Below are 22,755 nucleotides of genomic sequence, written 5' to 3'. Positions count from 1 at the left end.
TTTTTAATAAGAAAATGTACACCCATATTCAGGTCCAAAATACAGGAAATAATGGGACGCTTGGCAGCTATTAACTTTACTTCTGCTCCGAATATACAAAACACTCGTTAAAGGTAACATCTTATAAATTTAATCATGATCAATTTTCATCACATTTGTCTGGTTTTCAAGCAACTAATTGGTTAAGCTTATTAGCACCCTTGATGTTTAACATCTGAAAGCTGTTTGTGGTAACTGGATATAAATTGTCAACAAGTTCGATTTTGTACAGCAGAATAACCATACTAAAGACAAGAAACAGTTATGATGCCGTGGTATGGTACAGGGAGTACACATTACCAATTAAATAAAAACACAACTCGGGATCACTTACTGAGATTTATTTTTTTCATGATTTTACAGCACAAATTCTGGGAATTCGAAAGTTACGTCTTTCCCGGTCAGCTTCTTATATACAGCTGTGAATGTATCCAGCTGAAAAGTAATATATGAAAAAATGAAAGTATCACAAACATCGGCACTTTTTTCAAGTGTTTTATTTTTACCTCACCCCCAACCTCCAAAACAGAATCAATTAATTTTAACCATCACTGCCATGTAATGATCCTCCTGAAACATACTACTATAAGATCATAATATTTTTATGCCTTATGTTCACTGTGTATGGATTATGCTTTTGCAGTACATTAAAAATAAAAAATAAAAAGCAAAGCAAGAAAGGATGTTTGTAACTTATATTATCATCTCTTTAATTCCACTCATCATAAAAAAAGTGGAGAACATTCTTAAAAAAAGCAAGACTGACGAGTTAGAATGGCATCAGAGCTCATTTCTGTCCATGATAGAGCTACATGTACTTTCCCATTTTTCTATTTTTCTAGACCTATTTTCAAGAAAACAGAAGGTTTTTTAAAAATTCGAAACTTTCCTTCTTAGACTCGCTAAATTGATAATGAATTTAGGTAATGGATCAGTCTGTACTTTGAAAGACAATGGGCAAGACATTGAGTGAAATTGATTTTTATGGATTGAAAATTCTTAGAGCAAATGGGTCTTTTTAAACTTCAAAACATGTCTGATCAGAAAAGAGACAATTTAACACCAATTTACAAATGTGTAAAGAATATGAGTGATGCAATACAGAAATTGGACTCGGGACAGAATCTGTGGACTTCACAATCATTCAGCTATAGTTACTGACATGTAAACTAAACATACATAATTTTTCAGTATGTTTTGTGTTTGTATTCTCATTCTAAATCCACGTGGATTTTGCCCATTTGTGCCAAGTATTTTGACCTGCAGATCCAGGTTTGTAGTAAAAATAAATTTATTTTACATACAATGTACTGTGACTATAGCAGGGAATATATAAGCAATACTGTAGGGTCAACAAAGTAGCGATACTAATGTTGGTAATAGTACCATATAGACTATGATTTTTATGCTCAGATTATGCTTTTTTGCCATTTATATTAGCAAAATTTATGCTTATACATCTCTTGGGCCTGAGGCATCCATTTACTCCAGAAAAGCCCAGATACATTATCTACTTATCTAAACAAACTTCCAAAACTCTGCCACATTCTCCATTCTTATTTAACTTCCAAGTGATTTTAGCCCGAAAAATCTTGTTGGCAGATGATTTGAAAGCTAACATGCAGCTGGAAGGGCAGTTTTCTAGTGTATGAACAATGTACCAATGAGAGAATAAAAATGGCATTTAATAATTGGATAATCAAAGAACATCTGAAAAGATACATGGAGATTACTTACAACAGATGCACCAACATACCGTTTACCAATCAAAAACTTTGTTGTACAGAGCACTAATGTTCAAAGCTGTTAAAATAACCTCGTTTGTCCAATAGTTACTGATCTCTAATAATGCCATCAGGGATACAGTAAAAAGGTGAACAGGGATCTAAATTTTCTAAGGTATGGATTTCATCCACATCATAAAATGTGAATGTCTGGTGCATGAGAAGAATGCCATCTATGACTTTAGATGACACTATCTCTGTATACTGCATAGGCAAAGCAATTACAGATATTTTCATAGCAAGTTATGTACATATCGACATTCCTTCTTTTAGCAAGTTACCTTATGTTCAATATTTGTTTGCTGGTTCTTGTCTAGGTGAACCTTGTAAAGCCTAGAGCCATCCAACTTAATTCTAATCCGTTTGCCCACAATCTCAGCAGGGAAGCAAAGGTCATCCAGAATTGAATCATGCACGGCTGTTAAGGTACGGCTGTAACAAATTAAAGCAGGATTAAGAAACAAGACATTATTTGGATACCCGAGCATATTTAAAACAAAATATATCTAACCAAACATTTTTCAAGTGTGGTAGAAAGCATACAAACACTTCAGTCTCCAGAATCCATTTTACCAGCAATATTTCCCAAATGGTGAAGTTTCTTTTCAACTCTTGAAAATGGCCACTTCAGTTTTCTAGAAAGTCTTGTAGTGTGTTGGAAATTTAAAATGTTGATGAAGCAATCAAGATGTATGGACAATGTTAACAAGCAATTTAGTGCCAATTTACTTATCACCTACCATGTCTAGTTCACTAAAGGCAGACAAGGATTAAATCTGACTTTGATCTTTCTGATGGATAGTTTGTTGGAAGGCATAGAAAACTGATATAATATATATTAGTTTCAATATTAATTTATTTGAAGGAAAAGAAACTCCTCATGAAGAAGAGACAACAATCATGAAATTCAAGTTTTCTCCCAATCCAAAGGACATTTAACAAAAATTCATTTTGTCCCAAACATTCCAGACAAAATCTGTTTCACCCATTTTCAAGATCAACTCCAAATTTCAGAAATTATCAGACCAATGTGGAACATGCCTGGTGAAAACTTTTTTCAACCTTAAAAATATAGCAATAACTAAAGTTTATTGGATGATGGTTTGGTTTATCGGTTTTAATATAGCAACCACAATATCACCAGGAACAGTTTTCCATGTACACTACACTTCATTAAAGAATGCTATACTATGTATATTTCATTACCCCTTATATATATTTATATATATAAGAAAGCCCCCCCCCCCCCAGTTGCCTTTCTAAATAAATATACAGTAGTCCCCCTCTTGAACGGCCCCCCTGACCAGCGGCCACCCGCTCCTTACGGCCAGAATCCGTTGGCACCGACGAGTTTGTGTTCAAAAGTACCCCTCGCGAAAGGCCACCCGCCTAACATGACCAGCGGCCAGCATATTAGTGCAAAATCATAAAATTTACCCCTCACAAGCGGCCGCATTTTATTTGAATATGTATCCAGAACCAGTATTGTATTCATAACGTGTGTTAAGTAATCCGATTTCTGTTTCCCGATGTCAGGTTTTCGTTACTGAAAGAAGTGTTGAGTAAAGTACATTTACCACTAAAGTTAATATTATATCATTTACGCCTCACGAGAAGCCAAATTTATTCCATAAAAACCGAGAAAGACTCAAATTTTAATCCATACAAATACAAAAGGGTACGTACATGTAATCCAATTAGCCTTATTGCTGTGTTATCATAAGATGTCCGGTTTAGTCACTCTGATAATTGTTAAGAATACAGTAGTAACAGCTGAGAAGTGGCGGTATCGATGTACAATACCAAAGTCAGCAGGAAAATGGTTTAATAGCCTTTATGGCTTCCCTTAGTAAGATGTTGAGCTTGTTCACTTTGGTAATCAGTGGCTATTACTACTGACAATAATTGTCAAAATTACGAATCCTAGCGGCCGTGAGGTCAGATCTGCGTGATGTTAATGGTACATATCGAAGCCGTTTTGGCTTCTCACCTAGTTTCAAGAAATGTATAAAAACAATAGGGTACCAGACTGCGACTAACGAATCACGTGACAAGATCACTTCCTTTAAAAACACAGAGCAATTTGTTTAGATGCATACAAAATTGTTTTATCAGTATTGTAGTTGGCAACATGAATAACTTACTGCAAAAAGATCAACATGTCATGGAGGAAAATACAAATTCTCAGTTTAGAGGAGAACGTGAAAGTAATTCAACTGACCCGGGGTGGGGTGGGGGGGGGTGTGGGGGGGGGTGTCGTCGAGGATCCTTGCAGAAAACTAACGTCGGGAAGACTCAGATAAACAATATCGTGAAAGATAATGAAACAATTCTGCAGAAGTGGAAAGGTGAAATGGACGGAGAAAGGAAGATTGTTTGAGCCAGGAGACGTTTGTATCCTGATTTGAAAGACAAGAAAAAGCAAAAATTTTGTCAGTTGAACTGGGATATGACGACTTTACCGCAAGTAACGGATGGCTGCACATATTTCAAGTGAGACACAATATCAAGTGTTCTGTCATTAGCGGCGAATCAGCTGATGTTAATAATAAAGTTGTCGAAGATTGGAACAAAAGACTAAACGATATATGCAGGGGATATGAGAGCAAGGATATTTTTAATGTGATGAGACTGGTTTGTTTTTTAGACTATTACCAACAAAGTGACGTGATGTGAACTGTAACATAATTATAAAGACAGTTTTAAAACTGTATCATTGGTTATTCATGCATTCTTTTGCAAATGATGACAAAGTTTGTTTTACATTTATTTCACATCATGCATGTGATTTTTTAATTAAAATATTAAATATTTAAAATTAAATGTACTTGTGACTTTTTTCATGTGTTTACTATTCGCATTTGTCATCCCCCTCTAGAAAAGCCACCCGCATTATAAGGCCACTTCCCTGCTGCATTAGGGGTGGCCTTATAAGAGGGGGACTACTGTATAAAGATCTACACTTTATCACAGTTTTACAAGTAAACTGCATGTAATTCATGCTTCCTTTACATAATAAATAGTTGAATAACTTGTGCATAACATGTTACTTTGGAAAATTATATGTGACCTGGTTAATTTCAATAAATATTCATGAAAATCTCCAGCCAATCAGAAAAACAAAGGATGATTAGTGTGGAATTTTAAGAATTAAAATAGCACAAGCCATTCTGAGGATATTCTGTTATGTAAATTTAACTATCAATCGTACATACACAATCTGTGAAATTAAGTTTCTTGACATACCAGTAGATTCTGCACATTCCGGTCTTTAGCGTTTGTAATATATGTAACATAGCATAGAGATTGAGTGTGCTGGACTTTGCATCAAAGGTAAGAAAATTTTGAGGTTTTTTTCTTCAACTTTACCATTGTATGGTATAGACACTATCTAGAATATATCCCAATGCATGTAAACATACATTTTAACTAATAGTTCAACACTATATCAATCAACAAATCTTCACACTTGTGCAGTGTTTCCCATTACCATCATTTGTGCATCAAGTTCCAAAAGTATTAATCCGACTCCCATGATTTAAAAAAAAAAAAAAAAAAACCTGATCCCCAGGTTGACACAAAGGCAATTTTGACTCTCAATCATGCACCCCTAACGAAAATACAGCAAATGGCTATCAAATCTAAGTGATCTGAAGCAGTGATTCATATATTTTAAGAAATTTTAAATGCAGTCTTGAAATGTGACATTTTTGCAACCTCTTCTTTTTCCATCACTATTTGGATTCACAATTAACATACTGAACTATTTTCTCATTCAAATCTAATCATTTGTTAATTATTATTACTTTTTAGATTAAACTATTCAGTTAAAAATATTAAATGCTTAATAATTGGTTATATAATCATTGTTTTTAATGTTCATTTATGCATATGCTATGAAAATGACGCCTCCCTTGTCCCATTTACTTTCTGTATAGTTTAATAGTTTAAATCTGGCACTTTATTCTTTCTTTTACAGTAAACTTACTGTTAAAAAAAAATAAACTGAACACAGAGCAAACATGTTTAAAATCAACACCATAAAGGCAGCAGTTGATGCCAGAATGTCCAACTACTGGATTTAACTGAAAAGAACAGAATTTGATTGGAAAAGATTCATCTAACACATGCAAAAATAAATCTTTTTTGGTAAAATAAACTATTTTGGTTGTTTTGGCCATGAGAATCTGTTATGTTCCCAGATAAATCAGAACATGTCAGGTCTTTACATGGTACAGTAGTTGGTCCAATTCTGGTCATGCTAATATTTTAAGCCATTCTTACATTTGGTACCTTTTCTTTGCAAAATGGATTATGTTGGCCATGTCTGCCAGAAATACAACAAAAGAAAAAAATACTGAACCACATCCTTAAACAAAAACCTATATCCAATTTTCAAAGTGCATTAGAAATTAAAACTTGATGTAAATTAGAGCTGCTCATGAACTTAATACAAACGTGAGATGTAAAATACACTGCAAGTACCAAAAATCATGAGCAAAAGTATCTTCAGACTTTGCAAACAAAGAAATCAAGTTAGGCATAAGATAAAAGAGTCGGAGTCCTCAAAAATATATCCGACCTCTTGGAAAACTTGCCCAATTGGCTCAATTTTCACTCTCATGCATGTTGATTGGTAATCACACCAGACCATTTCAGTCTTCGTGGCAAGGAAAACTTCACTGAACATGGCTAATTCACTAATGAACTTTTAATATTGTCAACAGAAATTATCAGTCTCTCAACCTCTCCCCACCTTTGAAATTTCTTCTCAAAATTTTTGCTGACTGTAGAAATGACTCTGGAGACAAAGCCTTGCTTACTGATAAAACATGGTAACCAAACTGGCCTGATCTGATTACAGGATTTGAACCAGCACCCCTTTCAGCTGGGACTCTAGCATGAAACCGCTCAGCCACTTCTAGATGAACTCAAACGTTAAAAACTGACAATTAGTGGACTGTTTGTTACTATTTGTTGGACCTTCTGCCTAGTCTTTATCAATATTAATATTAAGTTAAAAAAAACTACTATTTACCTTCTGGGGCGCTTCTGTTTGTTCTTCCTACGTGTCTTCCTAGTAGGTTTAGGAAGAATTCTCCTCTGCAATTAAAACACAACTATGAATATATTCATAGGAAATCTCCCATTGAACATCATTTCCAATAGGTATTAATGAAATTCTCTAACATTTTCCCCATACTAATTAATTCCCGCTCTAAACATTAAGTGGTTGTAATTAAATTCTTCCTCTGAAGATTATTTTTCATGGTGTTAAATAAATTCTCCCTTTAAACATCATTTCACATGCTGATAATTAACTTTGCTCTCAACAATATTTCCCAAGGTGATACCTGAACTCTGATGGCAATGGAAAACGTAATCTCATCAAGTGAACAAATGATGATAAAAGTAGAAAGGAACAGTACAAAAAGCCAAAACAAGGTTTGTGGTGATTGAACCAGTTTAATTCATTGATCTACCATATATACTCATAGTTAAGTCAAGTCAAACTGCAATCGTGTGTGTGTGTGTGTGTGTGTGTATGATTTTGGATTTTTATGTAGCTTTAAAAAATTTTCAGTCACATCACTATGATGTCTGTCTGAAGTGTGTAGTTTATAGTGACGTCTAGCACTGAAGCATCATGCTGCAGACATGTAGCATCATATCCCACCCAGTCACATTATCCTGACACCAGGCCAACCAGTCCTAACACTAACCTCTTAATATTGAGTGCCAAGCAAGGAAGCTGCTAGTATCAATTTTGTAGTTCTTTGGTATGACTTGGCCAGGGGTTGAAACTACAACCTCCTGCATATGAGGCAGATGCTCTAATCACTTCGGCCACTGAGCGGTCTCAAACTGCAAACAGCATAGATCTTGATCTGCCATAGCATAATGTGCCTGTAGCTCAGGGTAAATGCTGTTTGTTCTAGTGACTGTTCTACTGCAAACTACAGAGACACACATCTGCTGTCGCATTATGCAGTTGGACTTGTCTTACAAGTATATACAGTATGAAATGGATTACTACTGCCAAATAGTGACATGGATTACTAATGCAAAATATTGACATTTTGTTTTCTTTCAACCTTAGGAACTTGTAATCCTTTTTTAAAAAACTTTTTAACTCATATTTGTTAAGTGTCTATTTATGCAAATTTTGCTCAACAACTGGTGCCAGTTGTATATATGATTAGGCAAGCCTAAGTAAAACAATCAGTTTTTAATGCTGGTTTAGCAGTTGTAACAGGAATGTAAATATTCAGTGTTTGGCATTTAAAAGTTAAACTCTATAGTGACTGTGGATCAAATTCAAATCTGAAATGGTCCAACAACCCGAGATTTAAAAAATTAACTTGAAGTTTCAAACTACCAACTGCAAAAAGCTCCAGGATTTTCCTATACAAATTCTGTGGTTTAATGTGTCATACAGCCAACAGAAAAATATTGTGCATTTCCCAATTTTGATTACAAAATTCTAAACAAAGACATGAAAAAGAAAACATTTCAAAAACGTATCTATAAATGCTTGAAAACCTATTCTAAAATATGTACATGATGCTATCTTTCTATAATTGTATTAAGTTGGGTTATATTTGTATTTCTGGATACATCAGATGTTAAAAGTGTAGATTCTTTACTAATCACATTTCTATTTGTTTTATATTTATTTTAACTGCAAGGCCATAATGTACACCAGCTGTTGACTTATTATGTCATCCAGGACAAAAGAGGGATATTATTATCATTATTATTATTACTATTATTATTATTATTATTCGAAGATCAAGCACAGAAAAAAATTATGCTACTATAAAGAAAATCACAAAAAGGAGATGCTGGTAGCCTTGATTTAGTTTTCATGACTTCCAATTTAATGCCATTTTGTGGAATTTTGCCCAATTCAATGAGCCTCAAGTCCCATTGCTAACAACAAGGAAAATCCCTGAAGACCATACAAAACTGCACCAGCCCATGTTGTTGTTGTCTTGGGGTTAATGCCATTTTTCAGTGCAAGGCTATAAATGGTGACCAGTATAACTGCTCGAGGAAGGACTTTTAATTGCAACATGGGAAAGTCTGCTACATGATACCACAAAAAAAATGCAAATTACCTGGGCAATAAATACAACATGTTTGCCACTGAATTTCTTCTCCAGCTCTCTGACAAGCCTGGTCTGAATCTTCTGGTAGGCCTTCAATTGAGGAACAGGAACAAAGATGATGATTGCCTTCTTGCCCTGGACATCAATTTCCTGCAATCAAGAATAGTTTAAAACCTGTATCTTGTATAGCTATTCATATATGATGCCAGATTACAAATAATACAAAGATACACATAAATAAAACAAATTTAAATAAACAAACTTGATGAATTCATTTTGGAAGGTGTGTGCTGAGATCTACACTGAGATCTATAATGCACTGAATAATATGGTCCGTAACTAAGATGGTCTGTTTACAAATGTTTCCTGTCTAGTAACCTTAAATTATTGTGGTTAAGCTACAGCAATGATTCAAATGCTTAATATATTGTCAACAAGCTTGCATGCTACAAGCACTGACCAGCAGTTACAATAAACAAAAGCCTGAGAACATTCGCCTGGTTGACCTCAGCCTAACAGCCAAATGCATGTGCAGTTGTCCAAGAAATCTAGGTTGGTAGGATGCCATCTGTTGAAAATGTATTCCAATGCTGTTGATAAAAACGGCTTCAATGTTTTTCTACTTTCTGAATCTTTATTCATCTTTCATCAGCATCATTTACCAAATATTGAAAGCCTGCGTACCTGGGCAATTTTGTCAAATTCTGTTCAGCAGCTTGTTTCAGGCAATATTGTGTACCTTCACTAACAGCAGCCATATCTGCTGGTAAAACAGCACCATTTGCATAAATTTAAAAGGTGTTCACGCTAGGACACTTTCTGTCAACTTTGAAAGAGCCCGAATTTGTTTTTAAAGATGTTATTTATGTTTATCTATGTTAGCGATGGTATCCATATCTGATTGTGAATCAACATCATTACCATGATTCATTCCCTTATCTGCTAATTTTGCTTGCACATGCACAACAGTATGTAATTATGTTCCACATGAAAAAATTTGCCAGCTTACATGCTCAAGAAATATTTTAAGCATCCCTGCCAATTTTCACACAATGCATGTCACTGAATCCATTCATAAAGCAAGCAACAGTAGACAACGGCTTACTAGTTGAAATTAAATGAAAGGTTGTGATGCCGAAACCCTACGATTCTTTCAGCTAATCAACAATACTCCTTTCCACATGTGCCTTCAAGTAACTCTATAGAAATGGAGGCCTAAGCTGAATTACTTTGAACAAAAATTGGGGGAAACTGCAAAGACTCCTCCCACCCCATACAATTAGGGTCAATGTTTTACAACAGAAGACCCTGTCTGATCAGAAAAAGAGCACAACATTTTGACACTTTCTTCTTCACACTGGTCCAACATGTAATGTGTGACAACTCATTTAAAAAAAGAAATATTTCTTCACATTAAAATGACTCCAAGATTATTATAAGCTGTCACTATATAAAAAAAATTCCACTAAAAAAGTCAAGGTCTCAGAATACAATTGCAATTTCTCGAGTTACCTTCTCTCTTATTACATATTTATCCAAGGTACTATATATTACAAGGGCTTCCAATCTGACGTCTTCACAAAGGACATAAATTGATATTTCCAAGATTTTTGTAAAACTCATTTCTGTATTAAGCTTGAGTCAGGTCCCCGTGGCATTTTAGTAAGAAAGCATAAGTAGTGTAGTGAAGAAATTTAACATGTTGAGTGAAATGAAAACAGGGACAAGTGCTTGGAAATGTTTCCCCTGGGTCCTGTGGATCTAAGAGGGATCAAACTGAATAAAAATTACAGAATTTGCAATAGTTGGCATGAAACTAACTTGTGGAAGTTATGGCCTATAGCCCAGTTCGATAACACGATTTACCTCCCTTAAAGAATAACTGCAGAGTTATCATTCTTGCAATAAGCGTGCATTAGTTACTTCCGGGGAGCATTGTAACAACAAGGAAAAGGCAATCCATCAAATTTAAACATTACAAGTACGTAACATAAATGCTCTGAAAAATACCATTCTTGAATCGTAAAACATCGACTGATTTAAAACATCTGATGCTTCTGAAATCATCTTTTAGCAGGAAATAAATTGTAAAATGTTTCATTTGCTCTTACTTTAAGATCTATATGCGAGTCAATTGCAATGAAACATAACAATTTATTGCTATCACACTGGATCACGTTCAAACACTTTGGACTTAAGTGTATTTTAGTAGAATTGTATGTGTAGTTTGTTTGCTTACATAAATGTTTACCCTAGATTTGTTTCAAATGAGGGAAAGTTTGCATAAACCTGAGGGGCGGTAAATTTTAAATATGTGGGAGAAATAGAGAAACAAATGTCATAAATTTGCCAAAGCACTTATCCTTCATTTTTGGTAATGAGTAACTAAATCTTGAAAATACAAATTACCCATAACAACAACATAGCAAGCTTGTGAAGAAATATGGGGTTCGAATTTATGTGCAAGTACTCGAAGAAAACTAATATATATTAAATATATATTAAGATTGAAATACAATATACATGAACCTGTTGGGGAAATACCAAACTTTGACTAGTTTCTGCCATCTCGGCGACAACTATATAGATGAAATTGCACACGGTCAATTAGATACAGGCAAATGAGATAATGACTTTAATATCTGCACTTTGTGAAAGACTCACTCTCAAAGTACCCAGTGATATCTGTAAAAGAGTCTGGATTTATAATGAATTCCAAATATTCATACATGGGATAAAGTCATTCATATTATTATCAGGTGCAGGGACAACTTGTGATTTCACAATACAAATGGTGTGACTTGTATGTGTGGACCTTAGAAGGACGTTCAGTAGAACGCATTTTTTTTTTACACTGAATTTTGGGAAAGTATAGTCACCATGCTGAATGAGTTTTACCTCCATGCAGTCGTCCCTGATTTTTTTTACTAGACATATTAAACGCAGGAAAGACTTAAAACCATTAGGTGATGCATAATTCAGTACTGTCAAAACGATCAATGTCTGTGTTAGTTAGATACTTTTAAAAGAAAAGAAAAGAACTGAAATAGTATTTTCAGATTTTTTTATGCTGTTCAATTTATGTTCCCTTAAATTATGATTTGTAAAATAAATTTATGTGTGCGTTGTATAAAAAATCATTAAGAACAAGGACCTGTTGTGAGATGTGGTTAATGTCAAGTTGCATGAACAGTACTACTTCAATACATCTTTTTTTTGGAGTAAATTTAAACGGGATAGTCAAAATACTAAATTTTACGTACAAATTAAATCAAAGTTATGTGCATATTTTTTTTTTTAATTTTTCATGACCATTTCCACAATAACCTTACATAAAGTTCATACCAGTATTGATATATTTTATGTAAGCATCCATTTATATAAAATGTATACAATCTGAAAATTTTAGTCTTGATTTGGAGTTTTGTGCTCAGGAGATTGATAATTATATAGTAATGTAGGCCATGTGTTCCTGTGTCCATCTATCTACAGAGCACGTAAAAGAAATGGCAATCTATTCAATAAGTATCCTAGCCATTTTTGGAAATTGCTCCCTGGAAGTGGCGGTTTATACTTTTCTTATCGTCAGCAATGGAGAGCACATCAAGGGACGTAATTTCAAGATGCACTTACTGATCTGGGCTATTTAAGTGAGGAGATAGCATAGTTTTGTCACCTAAAATATTTGTCCGTTTAGAGCAAAGGTAAGGGTTGGGGTGGATTCAAATGCTAGTAACGTTTTGCAATTACAAAGATGGGTGGAAGTGGGGTGGAGTTAAATGTTAGCAACGTTTTGTAATTATACAAATATCTGGTTGAAATTTACAATACTAAATATTTGTTATCTGGAAATCTGAATCTAAGATCAGTTTCAATATTTCATATCTAAAAAGAAATACATCCCTAAAGATGGTCTTTTTTCATTACAGATTTTAAAGTAGCACTACTACCTGGATACTGCAGTTGGTCATATCTTCATAAGTATTAGTATTTTTACTGAAATTTTGCTTTGCAGCCATCATTTACATGTATGTTCACCAGAAGAAGAAAAAATCTTGGAAATCAGAGATGGGCATATGGGAAGATTTGGAGATTTTGGGTGATTTGGTATAAAATGAACAATTAAATGAATATGTGTAGGATGTGGTATCAAATGATCAATTCAATGTGTGTGCGTGTGATTTGTAATTTTAACGTGGCTTTAAAAAAATTCAGTTATTTCACTAAGTCTGCATTGTTATAAGTTTATAGTGATGTGTAGCACTGGGGCATCATACCAATGACATGTAGCACGATATCTCACCCAGTCACATTATCCTGACACCAAGCTGACCAGTCCTAACATTAGCTGCTTAATGCAAAGTGCACAGCAAGCAGCTGTTAGCACCATTTTTTTATAAGTCTCTGGTATGACTTGGCTGGGGTTGGAAACTGCGACCTCCCACATCCGAGGTGGATGCCACTTCAACCACTAGGCCACTGGAGCAGTCTTATTAAATGAATATGTGGAGGACCAAGGAGATTCTAGTGTATCAATAGCTAGTATCAGCCTCCTCCCCCCAAATTTTTATCCCAGTCTCTCATACATTTGCCTATGCAGCGATTATGGTTTATGGACCCTGCCACTCTCAAGTTATCAAGGGAGTGTGATACACAGTTAATTTACATTGAATAGTGTTTTCCTAATGTGTATGTAGACTACACTTTACATACACTGAATAAAAAAAATTGTACACTGCCTAAAGGTAAGCAAGACCTGTTAACCTAAGCATGGTTTTAAAAGCAAAGCAAGATACTCAACAATGTCAGCTTTAGAATGCAAAGTCACACTGTAGATGGGGCAGAAAAGCTACTTTCATACAGTTGCTTCACTGTCCCTTTCTTTGCACAAAAAGCAGACATCATTTAAACAACAATCATGAGATCCCCATAAAAACGTGGGGTAGCTCCATGGTCAAGGCATTGGACTCCTGACCTTACTGTTGCAGGATCAATAGCAAGTCTAACTGGCTTAGGCACTAATGCTACATACAAGTATCCTTATTAAACACTAGCTAGACAGACTTCTACGAGTCTGGAAGAATGTGTGTGATTTAGATTTTTAATGTAGCTTTAACAATTTTTCAGTCATATCGCTACGATGTCTGCAGTGTGGCTTTTGTTGTTGTTGTTGTAGGTTTTAACGCCATTTTTCAGCACACGACATGCTATGTATGGCGGCCAGTATTAATGGTGAAGGAAGAACCCGGGAAAACCCCGGGAAGAACCACCGACCCACGAGAAGCTACTGGCAAGCTTTCTCGCATACCCACATTGGTCGAATCCTAGACTCGAACCCACGCAGACAGAGGTGAGATGGCAGTGATCCGTAATGGAGAAAGCTTTAGACCACTCGGCCACTCGAGGCCCCTGCAGTGTGGCAGTTTATAGTCTAGTCTAGCACTGGGGCATCATGCAGCAGACATGTAGCATGATGTCCCACCCAGTCACATTATCCCGACAACAGGCCGACCAGTCCTAACACTAAACTCTTAATGCTGAGCACCAAGCGAGGCAGCTATTAGTACCATTGTTGTAAGTCCCTGGTATGACTCGGCTGGGAATCGAACCCACAACCTCCTGCATCTGAGGCCAATGCTCTAGCCACTAGGCCACCGGAGTGGTTAAAGTGTCTGGAAGAAACAGAAAACTATGTCTTGGTTGAAATATGCATTATGATGCATGGACTACAACTTCAATGAACTTTCACAAAAAATTTGCAAATTTGTTCAGGATTTCTTCTGCTGTTTCCAACAGCATCACTGTAGTCAGCTGAAAAGTGATACCTTTTCTTGAAATCAGGTGAGAAAAAAAGGGCAGAAAAACTGAAGAATGAATGTTAACTGGGTATGAACTACAAACCTTAGCCCCACTAATGTAGAGCTCCCTCAGCTGCGCTTTCAGGTCACTGTTCATCTCCAGCTCCAGCAGGGCCTGTGGAAAAATAGACAAAATCTTGATAATCACTTCCTGATTATTTCAATCAACACCTACTCTTCATCATGACATTAAAAAAGCTGTAAACTGATAATAACCCTAGTAATAAAATGGGCCACCGGGTACCCATTACAAACTTATAAAAAAAATATAAATTCAGATCAAATATATCGGAAGCAAGCGAGACACATAATATGGATTAAAGTTCTAGGCTCATGTTGTGTGATACTAGCTGCTGTGCATGTATCCACCATTCGAACTTCATTTCCTTATTTTTTATTTATAGCAACTGTCATGAAACAGTTCAAAGAAAACATGGGTTTCTTGAATGTGAAACCGTGTTACAACCTCGTTACATTTTGCTACACACATGTAATGGACCAGTCTAATTGAAAACAGTGGCACCAGATATTAAGAGAAACTGGTTTTATCGATGTGACTCTGGGATGTTATACAACTGAAAAATGTAAAAGAAGGATTTTGTTAAACTTAAAAACATGTTGCATCAGGACAAAGACAAAATAGCACTTTACAAATTTTTAAAGACTTTTACAGTGATGTAATAACAGCGTTCATCATTTGTAGTAATTCAGCAAACTGTGTACAACATTTTAATTAATGAATGAACTTTAGATTTTTTGTGCAAGCATACCAACAGCAACAGTTAAAAGACCACACACCCTTTCACATGATCTGTTTCATAGCTTATTAATTTTGGTTGGTAACTCATTATATTGTAGATTTGGCATCTGACTGATAACGAATAAGTTGTTAGTTATTGATGTTCTATTTTCATGCCATTATCACTGTATGAATAGACCCATTTACCTTCTGATTTTTAATACTAACTTTTTATTAGCCATTTCCTTGTGTATCATTCTTGGTTCACTGCCCTCTTCCACCTGTGGCAAATTTAAAATGGTGGAACATTTACTTCTAGCTGTAACTATATTTTGCTGTGAAGCTTTTGGCGACCTGTGTGTGTATGTTTTGGATTTATAATGTAGCTTTAACACATTAACCCCTAGCGACGACTTAACGGGGCACATTAACCCCTGGTGACGAGTTTAAGTGGCAGGAAGTAGTAGCCTACTGCCGAGCTCTGTAGCGTCATGGTCATGCATGATATAGTAAAGTGGGTGGTATTATAGAAAGGTAGACAGATGTAGCTCTACAATGATACCAAATAATCTGGAATATCTAGTTGCACTACAAAATACAGATATAAAAAAAAACCTCTTTTTTTGGACCAGACCTTTTTCTATCGAAACTTTCGCCAGTGGTTGGAATCCGACTTTGTGTCCGGATTTTATACTTTTTTCATCTCAGATCTAAGGCAAACCGGTATGAAATGCAAACAGTAGGAAAAGATGGGCATTTGGAATAAAGAGTGGTTGGTCTCCATACAAAAATAATGGATCTGTTTATCAAAATAAACATTTTAAAAAATCCAACTTTTACCCTTCTGCTCATGCACGAGTCAATAGCCAATGAAAAATATTTCTAACACAACTAGGCAGTATGTTCTTAAAAGATGACCGGGGATTTGGTGTTTTCGAGTCTATTCAGAAATAGCTTTCAAAATGTGTTTCCTACTAGATTTTCAGGCAAAAATGACAAAAAGCTCCAAGGGTTAATGTGTTAACAAATTTTCCAATCATATGGCTACGATGTCTGCAGTGTGGCAGTTTAAAGTGATGTCTAGCACTGGGGCATCATGCCACATAAATATGGCATCATGTCCCACCCAGTCACATTATCCTGATGCCAGTCCTAGCACTAACCTCCTATTGCTGAGAGCCAAGCGAGGCAGCTGCTAGTGACATTTTTACAAGTCTTTGGTATGACTCAGCTGGGATTCGAGCCTGCGGCCTCCCGCATCCAAGACAGATGTTCTAATCATTTAGGTATATTGTTGGAAGTATCTGAATGTGAACATGGTGCTATTGACATCAAACAATTCATAATAAAGTAATGTACAGGGGAGGTAAATGTTCATGTGCATATCACCCTCAGTAATAGCCACTTGCAGCTTTCCAGAGTTGACAAGCAAAATATTAAACTCTGAAAACTGAATGCAAACAGACATCAAGCACAAATGTATTAAACATTCAATTCCGATTTAAAACTATTTTATGCATGAATACTGAAACACTTTTTTGTAGCCTGTATCAAGTTTGGAAAATATGACACAATCACACACAAATTGGATGGATATGATCATATGTCTAACATTCTGTATTTTTTATTTTCGACCTACTGTAATTTGCCCTACTTGTGTCGGTGAGACAACACGTACATGTTCCTCCAGTGAACAAGGAGCACCATAGCTGCCAACCTTCCAGGCTCGCAATTAGTGAAAATAGGGATAAAAATTGGTGAATCTGGACATGAATTAGTGAAAAATTCTATGACAATAACTCCATCCACTCTGACTGTCAATACTACACTATATCAAGATCGCAATATAAAACTAAAACACTACATATCTGCATTTCTGTTTATTATGGTATTCATAAACTTCACTGTTCTTGTGATTATTTATCAAGACATGATACTGTGGCAGACATGAACATTCTCAACTGCTTGATCGTAAATTTGTTTTCAAAACAGTTCAGACTTCTTGCCTGCTGGTTGATCTTGGTGTCTGAAATTGCTGACAAAGTTTCTGCACCTAAGGAGGCCTTAAAGTCTGTCTTATTTTTCCTCACTAGAGAAAATACTCTTTCACTGTCTCTGTTGCTGTGAGGAATACACAGGAGCTGCAGCACTTTTGGTTCTTCCACAGGAAAATTTGGAAGCGATCTTCGAGTCCGGGAACATTTGTTGGAACAAATGTTTAGGATGGTCTCCAGCTGATAAAGATAGATTGTGTTCAACAAGAAAACTCACAAATAATGCTTCAGCATTGGTAGCTTGCAGGTCTTCCGTCAATGGCTTAAAATATTCCAGAGCTGAAAGACTACAAATTCTTAATTTTACCAACTTCTACATGTTTTTTTTGCAACCGATGTGCTTCCTCATATCATCTCTGCCACCATGCCCAATACTAAAATTTGTGGCAAACTGTGCAAAAAGCATGATGTATATCAATGTTTAATGGCAGAATGCACGGCCAATTTTTGGTATATTCCAAATTAAACTTTCAAGATCTTACATGCGATGCCAAACAATAACTCAAATCAGTGTTGGTGGTGCAGGTGCGGAGCAAAATTCCGGTTAGGCCACAGTCTCTCTCAAAAGCATTTTTAAAACTACTCTTTTACATATAGATTAAAATAGGCTAAAATGCTTGCTACTGGGCCAACTGTACCAACTGGCTGTAGTTCTACAACTGCCAATATCACAACTAGTGCTTAACAGGAAATCGGTTACTTTATTAAAGATTTAAAATAATTGAGAACTGGAGAATTCTCAAATTTTTTGCTTGCGGCGTGAATCGCTGAAAAAGTCGTGAAATTCACGCCAAAATCATGAGGGTTGGCAGCTATGGAGCACTTATGCGGAGTTCTGTTTGTTTTTGGTCTTTCATTGGCAGTTCATATAATACTGTTACATTAGCGCTTTGCAAGTGAAACAGTCAAAACCTGCCCCTATCTTTTATATTCCTGTTTAAAGTAAAGTACCAAGCTTGAGGCAAATTGACTGATATACAGAGAAATCTGACAAAATAAAGAATTTTTTTAAAAAGCTGACACCTTACAGATGAATGGACACTGGCCATTAAAACTTTCCGTGGTTTGCTCACTATGACCAAGTCAATATGAAAAATTTATATTGCAGTGCATGAATTTCCAGTTCACATCCAACATGCACATGGTATACACACCATTATACCCATCTCTCGGAAGAGATGGCCTGAATACTTATTTCATCTGTAATATTAACATAAACAACAGATAAGTTCCAAGTGAAGATTGAAGGCAGAAGGGATATACTCATTTAAATTAACAGGTACACAATGTAAAAAGTTTTATCTCTCACACGACAAAAAAAAAAGCATTTGTACCATACATAAGGTTAAAAAAAGGTTAAAATAGATGAAGCAGAATTCAAGCATGCATAATCCATTCTATTGCAAAAAATTGAAAGCAGGACCGATATTTCAAGTCTAGCTATAACTTGTTTTTACACTTATGTGGAAATACTTTTGACTTCATTTTCAAATCAGGAATCTCCTTTGTGAATATGTGCTGTAAATAACTTGTTTTGTATGTTTTGACAGTTGTTTTTATTTTAATCAAAATGTTTTGACAGATGCTACTGAAAAGCTAGAAAATTACCTGGGAGATGGAAGATTCAAACTCATCAGGCTTCTCACCTGGCGGTTTTACTATCTTTGCTCTCGTCGAGTACATCTGAAAGATAAAATCCAGTTTAGAATAATGTCATCTTCAGTGATGCACCATGGTTGAGCTGTCAGGGTGACATTTTATGTATCTCTATCCACTTATAATACAGACAACCAGCTCACTGTTTCTATTACAGAATCTTAATTCTAAATTAAAAGGAATTTTTTTTTCCAGACTAAATTTAAAATTTATGGCATTCTTAATTAATATAACTAAAAATAAAATTTTTAATAAAAGCAAGCAAAACAATTCCAACAGTGAAATGAAATTAAAAAAACTGGACTCTTATTGTTGGTGATTATTTGCAAGTACTCCAAAAGTCAAAAGTTTAAATATTCCTTCCAGGCTTTTTCTCTAAAAATCTACTTCTATCTTCCGTATTTGTAACATTTTTGCATTAATAAACTTTGTTCGACCATAGGACTATACATTTACCAAAGGAGTTTTTTTATTTACAACTTTTAAAGTAACAACTATTTACCCTCCCACCACAGACCACAATTCAATGAAAGATAAATTTTAATTGAATTTGTATGCATGGCGATTAAGCATTTTCCAACACAGCTGAAAAAATGTTTATCATTTTAATACCTAATGTTTGGCTGAAATAGATTCTTGCAACACCATCATGGAAATATAGTGTGTGCGTGATTTGGATTTTTAATGTAGCTTTAACAATTTTTCAGTCATATCACTACAGTGTCTGTAGTGTGGCAGTTTATAGTGATGTCCCACCTAGTCACATTATCCTGACACCAGGCCGACCAGTCCTAACACTAACCTCTTAATGCTGAGCACCAAGTGAGGCAGCTGTTAGTACCATTTTTGTAAGTCTTTGGTATGACTTGGCCGGGGTTTGAACCCACGACCTCCCGCTTCTGAGGCTGAGAGCTACCACTAGGCCACCAGAGTGGTCCTGGCAGAATGAAAATATGACACTAGCAAATGGACGCATTTTCATGTTCCGTTTAAGTAGGTTCAAGTGGGGGATATGTTTCCTGAACGAAACGAAGCATCGCTTACAGTTCCAATAGGCATAATATATTTTTATTTGTTTTGTTAAAGAATATTATTTCAACTTAACCCTATTTCGGCATTCTCAGCTTACATCGCTTTCCAGCCAACTGAATTGTAGGCCAACGCAACTTGAAAACAGGTCCATTTCTTTTATGAGAATTTGCTTTATTTGCAGAAAAGCATTGTTTGGTCGCCAGTTGTGTGTGATATTCCTGAAAATTTGACTTTCATTACACTGCTAGTCGACATCAAAACATGCTACACAGCGCCATCAGTTTGGCAGTAAGACCCATCACCCCCTGAAAGCAATATCTTGTGATGTGTCTTACATTGTAGGACTTGAGTTACCCCTCCTTGCTTGTGCATAGCTACATAGATGTCCAAATATCAATGATGGATCAGAGGAAACGCCGAATGTAAACATGGGCATGATCACACCCACATAATATGCAAATGCAGTGTGCCAAATGCAACAATACACTCGGTGATCAACCGAAAATGACGTTATCAGCTGACGTTGAACAGCATTTAGGTCTAGCAGTGATGGGACAGTATTCAATAAAGCACGTATCACTTACATTTTAACTGGCTGGTCTCATTTAGAATGATAAAAATAAAAAAAAAACATTTATCGGATCTGATACAAGTCATGCAAATGATAACGTCCATTAGTAAAAGCGCTTCGGATCAAAAAGGACTTTTGATTGATCCTAAACGGGAACCATAAAATTCAAGTCAGCAAGACGTATAGAAACAAATTCTTCGATTTGTCCAAATTGTATTCCATTTCGTATTGCTTGCGTAAATCAACAAACAACATTACGATTAATCTAGCATCACCCAACAGAATTATAGTACAAATCTAACGCCGATAAATCCGGCAAACACCCCAACCCACCCTCGCAGTTAGGGACTCTTGCATATTGACTGGTTAAAACAGCAAATTTAGCACTGGATTTGTCGGTAACATTGTAAATATAGTTATGTATAACAACCAGTCCTTAAAATGTTTATTAGAAAGAAAATAAGTCTCCCAACAATATGCGGAAAAGGGGTTGGTTGAAAATGTTAGAGGTATAAGAACGTTACAATCCAGTGAAAATCTCCTTGAATACATTACATCGTGACCAAAAAAAACATTGGTCTAATCCCTGCATGCATTGAGCTGAAGGTACGAGGGCAATCATGTCATAATATTAATTTTATTATCAACAAAAAAAAGGAAATTTCAAAGTCAACAAAACTCATGATACCATAGTCAACGGGAGATGGCGGAAAAGGAAGTCATTGCTCCTAGACTGGTTCTACTTTCTACATAACATCGAAAGTATAAGCACGATCTAGATGCGGATTTAAACAAAAGCCATAATACATAATTTACTGTTAAATTATACTAAAATAAATTGCACTGTAATCAAGAAACACAAAAAAATCTATAAATAAAAACCTAAAATATGACATAAGTTACAAAACTGAAAAAAGACGAAATTGCATGTAGTTTGTTCCACAAGTATACTTTCTTTCTCAATAACATACCAAACCTCTGAGACGCACCTGACAATAAACGGGTTAGAATTTACCTCTACGATTAATAAAAATAAAAACACATCGCTCGACCCACCGCATTTTCAATTTCGTAGTTTTATGCTTTTCAGTATGAGATAGAGCAGTATTAGCATCACTTTAAGTTAAATCACAAAATCTGAGAAAATTACAAAATATTGGAATGCAAATTTACAATATATTATTAGTAAGGAGTATGAGTAAACATTTTGTTTTGTTGATGGCGTATATTTTACATCTCAATGCAAGTGAGAACAATTTAAACATTTTCATATAAGAACATTAAAAAGAAAAATTACAAATTATCAGGAAACTCATAACTCGTGTAAGGATACGAAAACAATCATAATTAACAAATTAATCGATCATGAAGATTAACGGAAAGATTTTCACGATTTTAGCAACCCCAAATGCATGACCGGTTAATGATACAAAGCTACATTGTATCGAATTTAATGTTTTTCAGAGAGTTGATGTAAATATTTTACGAGTTTAATATCACATTTGCAATGTCAGTAAATACAGTTCATGCATATTTGCTTACAAGTTTAAACAGCATAAAAGTGGAGTCGAAAACAGTTGTCTTACACACAAAAAATCACATAGAGCACAAAAACGTTCATTTGCTGAAAAAGTTGTATTCCAATGTTCAGGAAAGACATCGATTTACAGATTACTATAAATGATAACATTGCCAAGATAAGTAGCATTTGCTTGGATCATCAAAACAATAATTAAAAAAAAATACAAACTGACACAAAGATAGTTTGAAATCTCTATAATCGACATCTATTATGGTTCCTACTAGCGTGCAGGAGAGTACGTGAGGATTTCTTAAACACGTTTGAAGTTTATTGTAATGAAAGCTGCCATATTCATCATTAACCGTATAGCTTCTTCAGACTGAAATTC

The 22,755-nt window shown here is 35.3% G+C and overlaps 1 protein-coding gene across 1 annotated transcript; it reads right to left on the bottom strand.

Moving 5' to 3' along the window:
* Positions 1 to 365: 365 nt before the first annotated feature.
* LOC149807315 (small ribosomal subunit protein eS7-like) lies at positions 366 to 21,595 on the bottom strand. The gene is made up of 7 exons (XM_089965226.1): positions 21,534 to 21,595; positions 19,195 to 19,269; positions 14,837 to 14,908; positions 8,945 to 9,085; positions 6,862 to 6,926; positions 2,105 to 2,255; positions 366 to 474 (listed from the first exon to the last, which is right to left on the bottom strand). The coding sequence occupies exons 1-7, from the start codon at positions 21,534 to 21,536 to the stop codon at positions 397 to 399; spliced, it is 585 nt and encodes a 194-aa protein (XP_089821352.1). The 5' UTR covers positions 21,537 to 21,595; the 3' UTR covers positions 366 to 396.
* Positions 21,596 to 22,755: the final 1,160 nt, after the last annotated feature.

This window comes from Sinohyriopsis cumingii, chromosome 1 (assembly GCF_028554795.1).
Source record: "Sinohyriopsis cumingii isolate HCF-2022 chromosome 1, ASM2855479v2, whole genome shotgun sequence".
In the NCBI taxonomy this organism is placed as follows: domain Eukaryota; kingdom Metazoa; phylum Mollusca; class Bivalvia; order Unionida; family Unionidae; genus Sinohyriopsis; species Sinohyriopsis cumingii.
Note: the sequence above shows the minus strand (reverse complement) of the source record. Positions and strands in the feature narration are given on the sequence as shown.

What these genes read in the sequence shown, in the direction of transcription:
- LOC149807315 (XM_089965226.1), bottom strand. An exon ending in TTGAATCTTCCATCTCCCAG is followed by an intron (nt 14,909 to 19,194) that starts GTAATTTTCTAG and finishes ATTTTTCCACAG; the next exon opens with GCCCTGCTGGAGCTGGAGAT. An exon ending in ATGTTGTATTTATTGCCCAG is followed by an intron (nt 6,927 to 8,944) that starts GTAATTTGCATT and finishes TTTTAATTGCAG; the next exon opens with AGGAGAATTCTTCCTAAACC.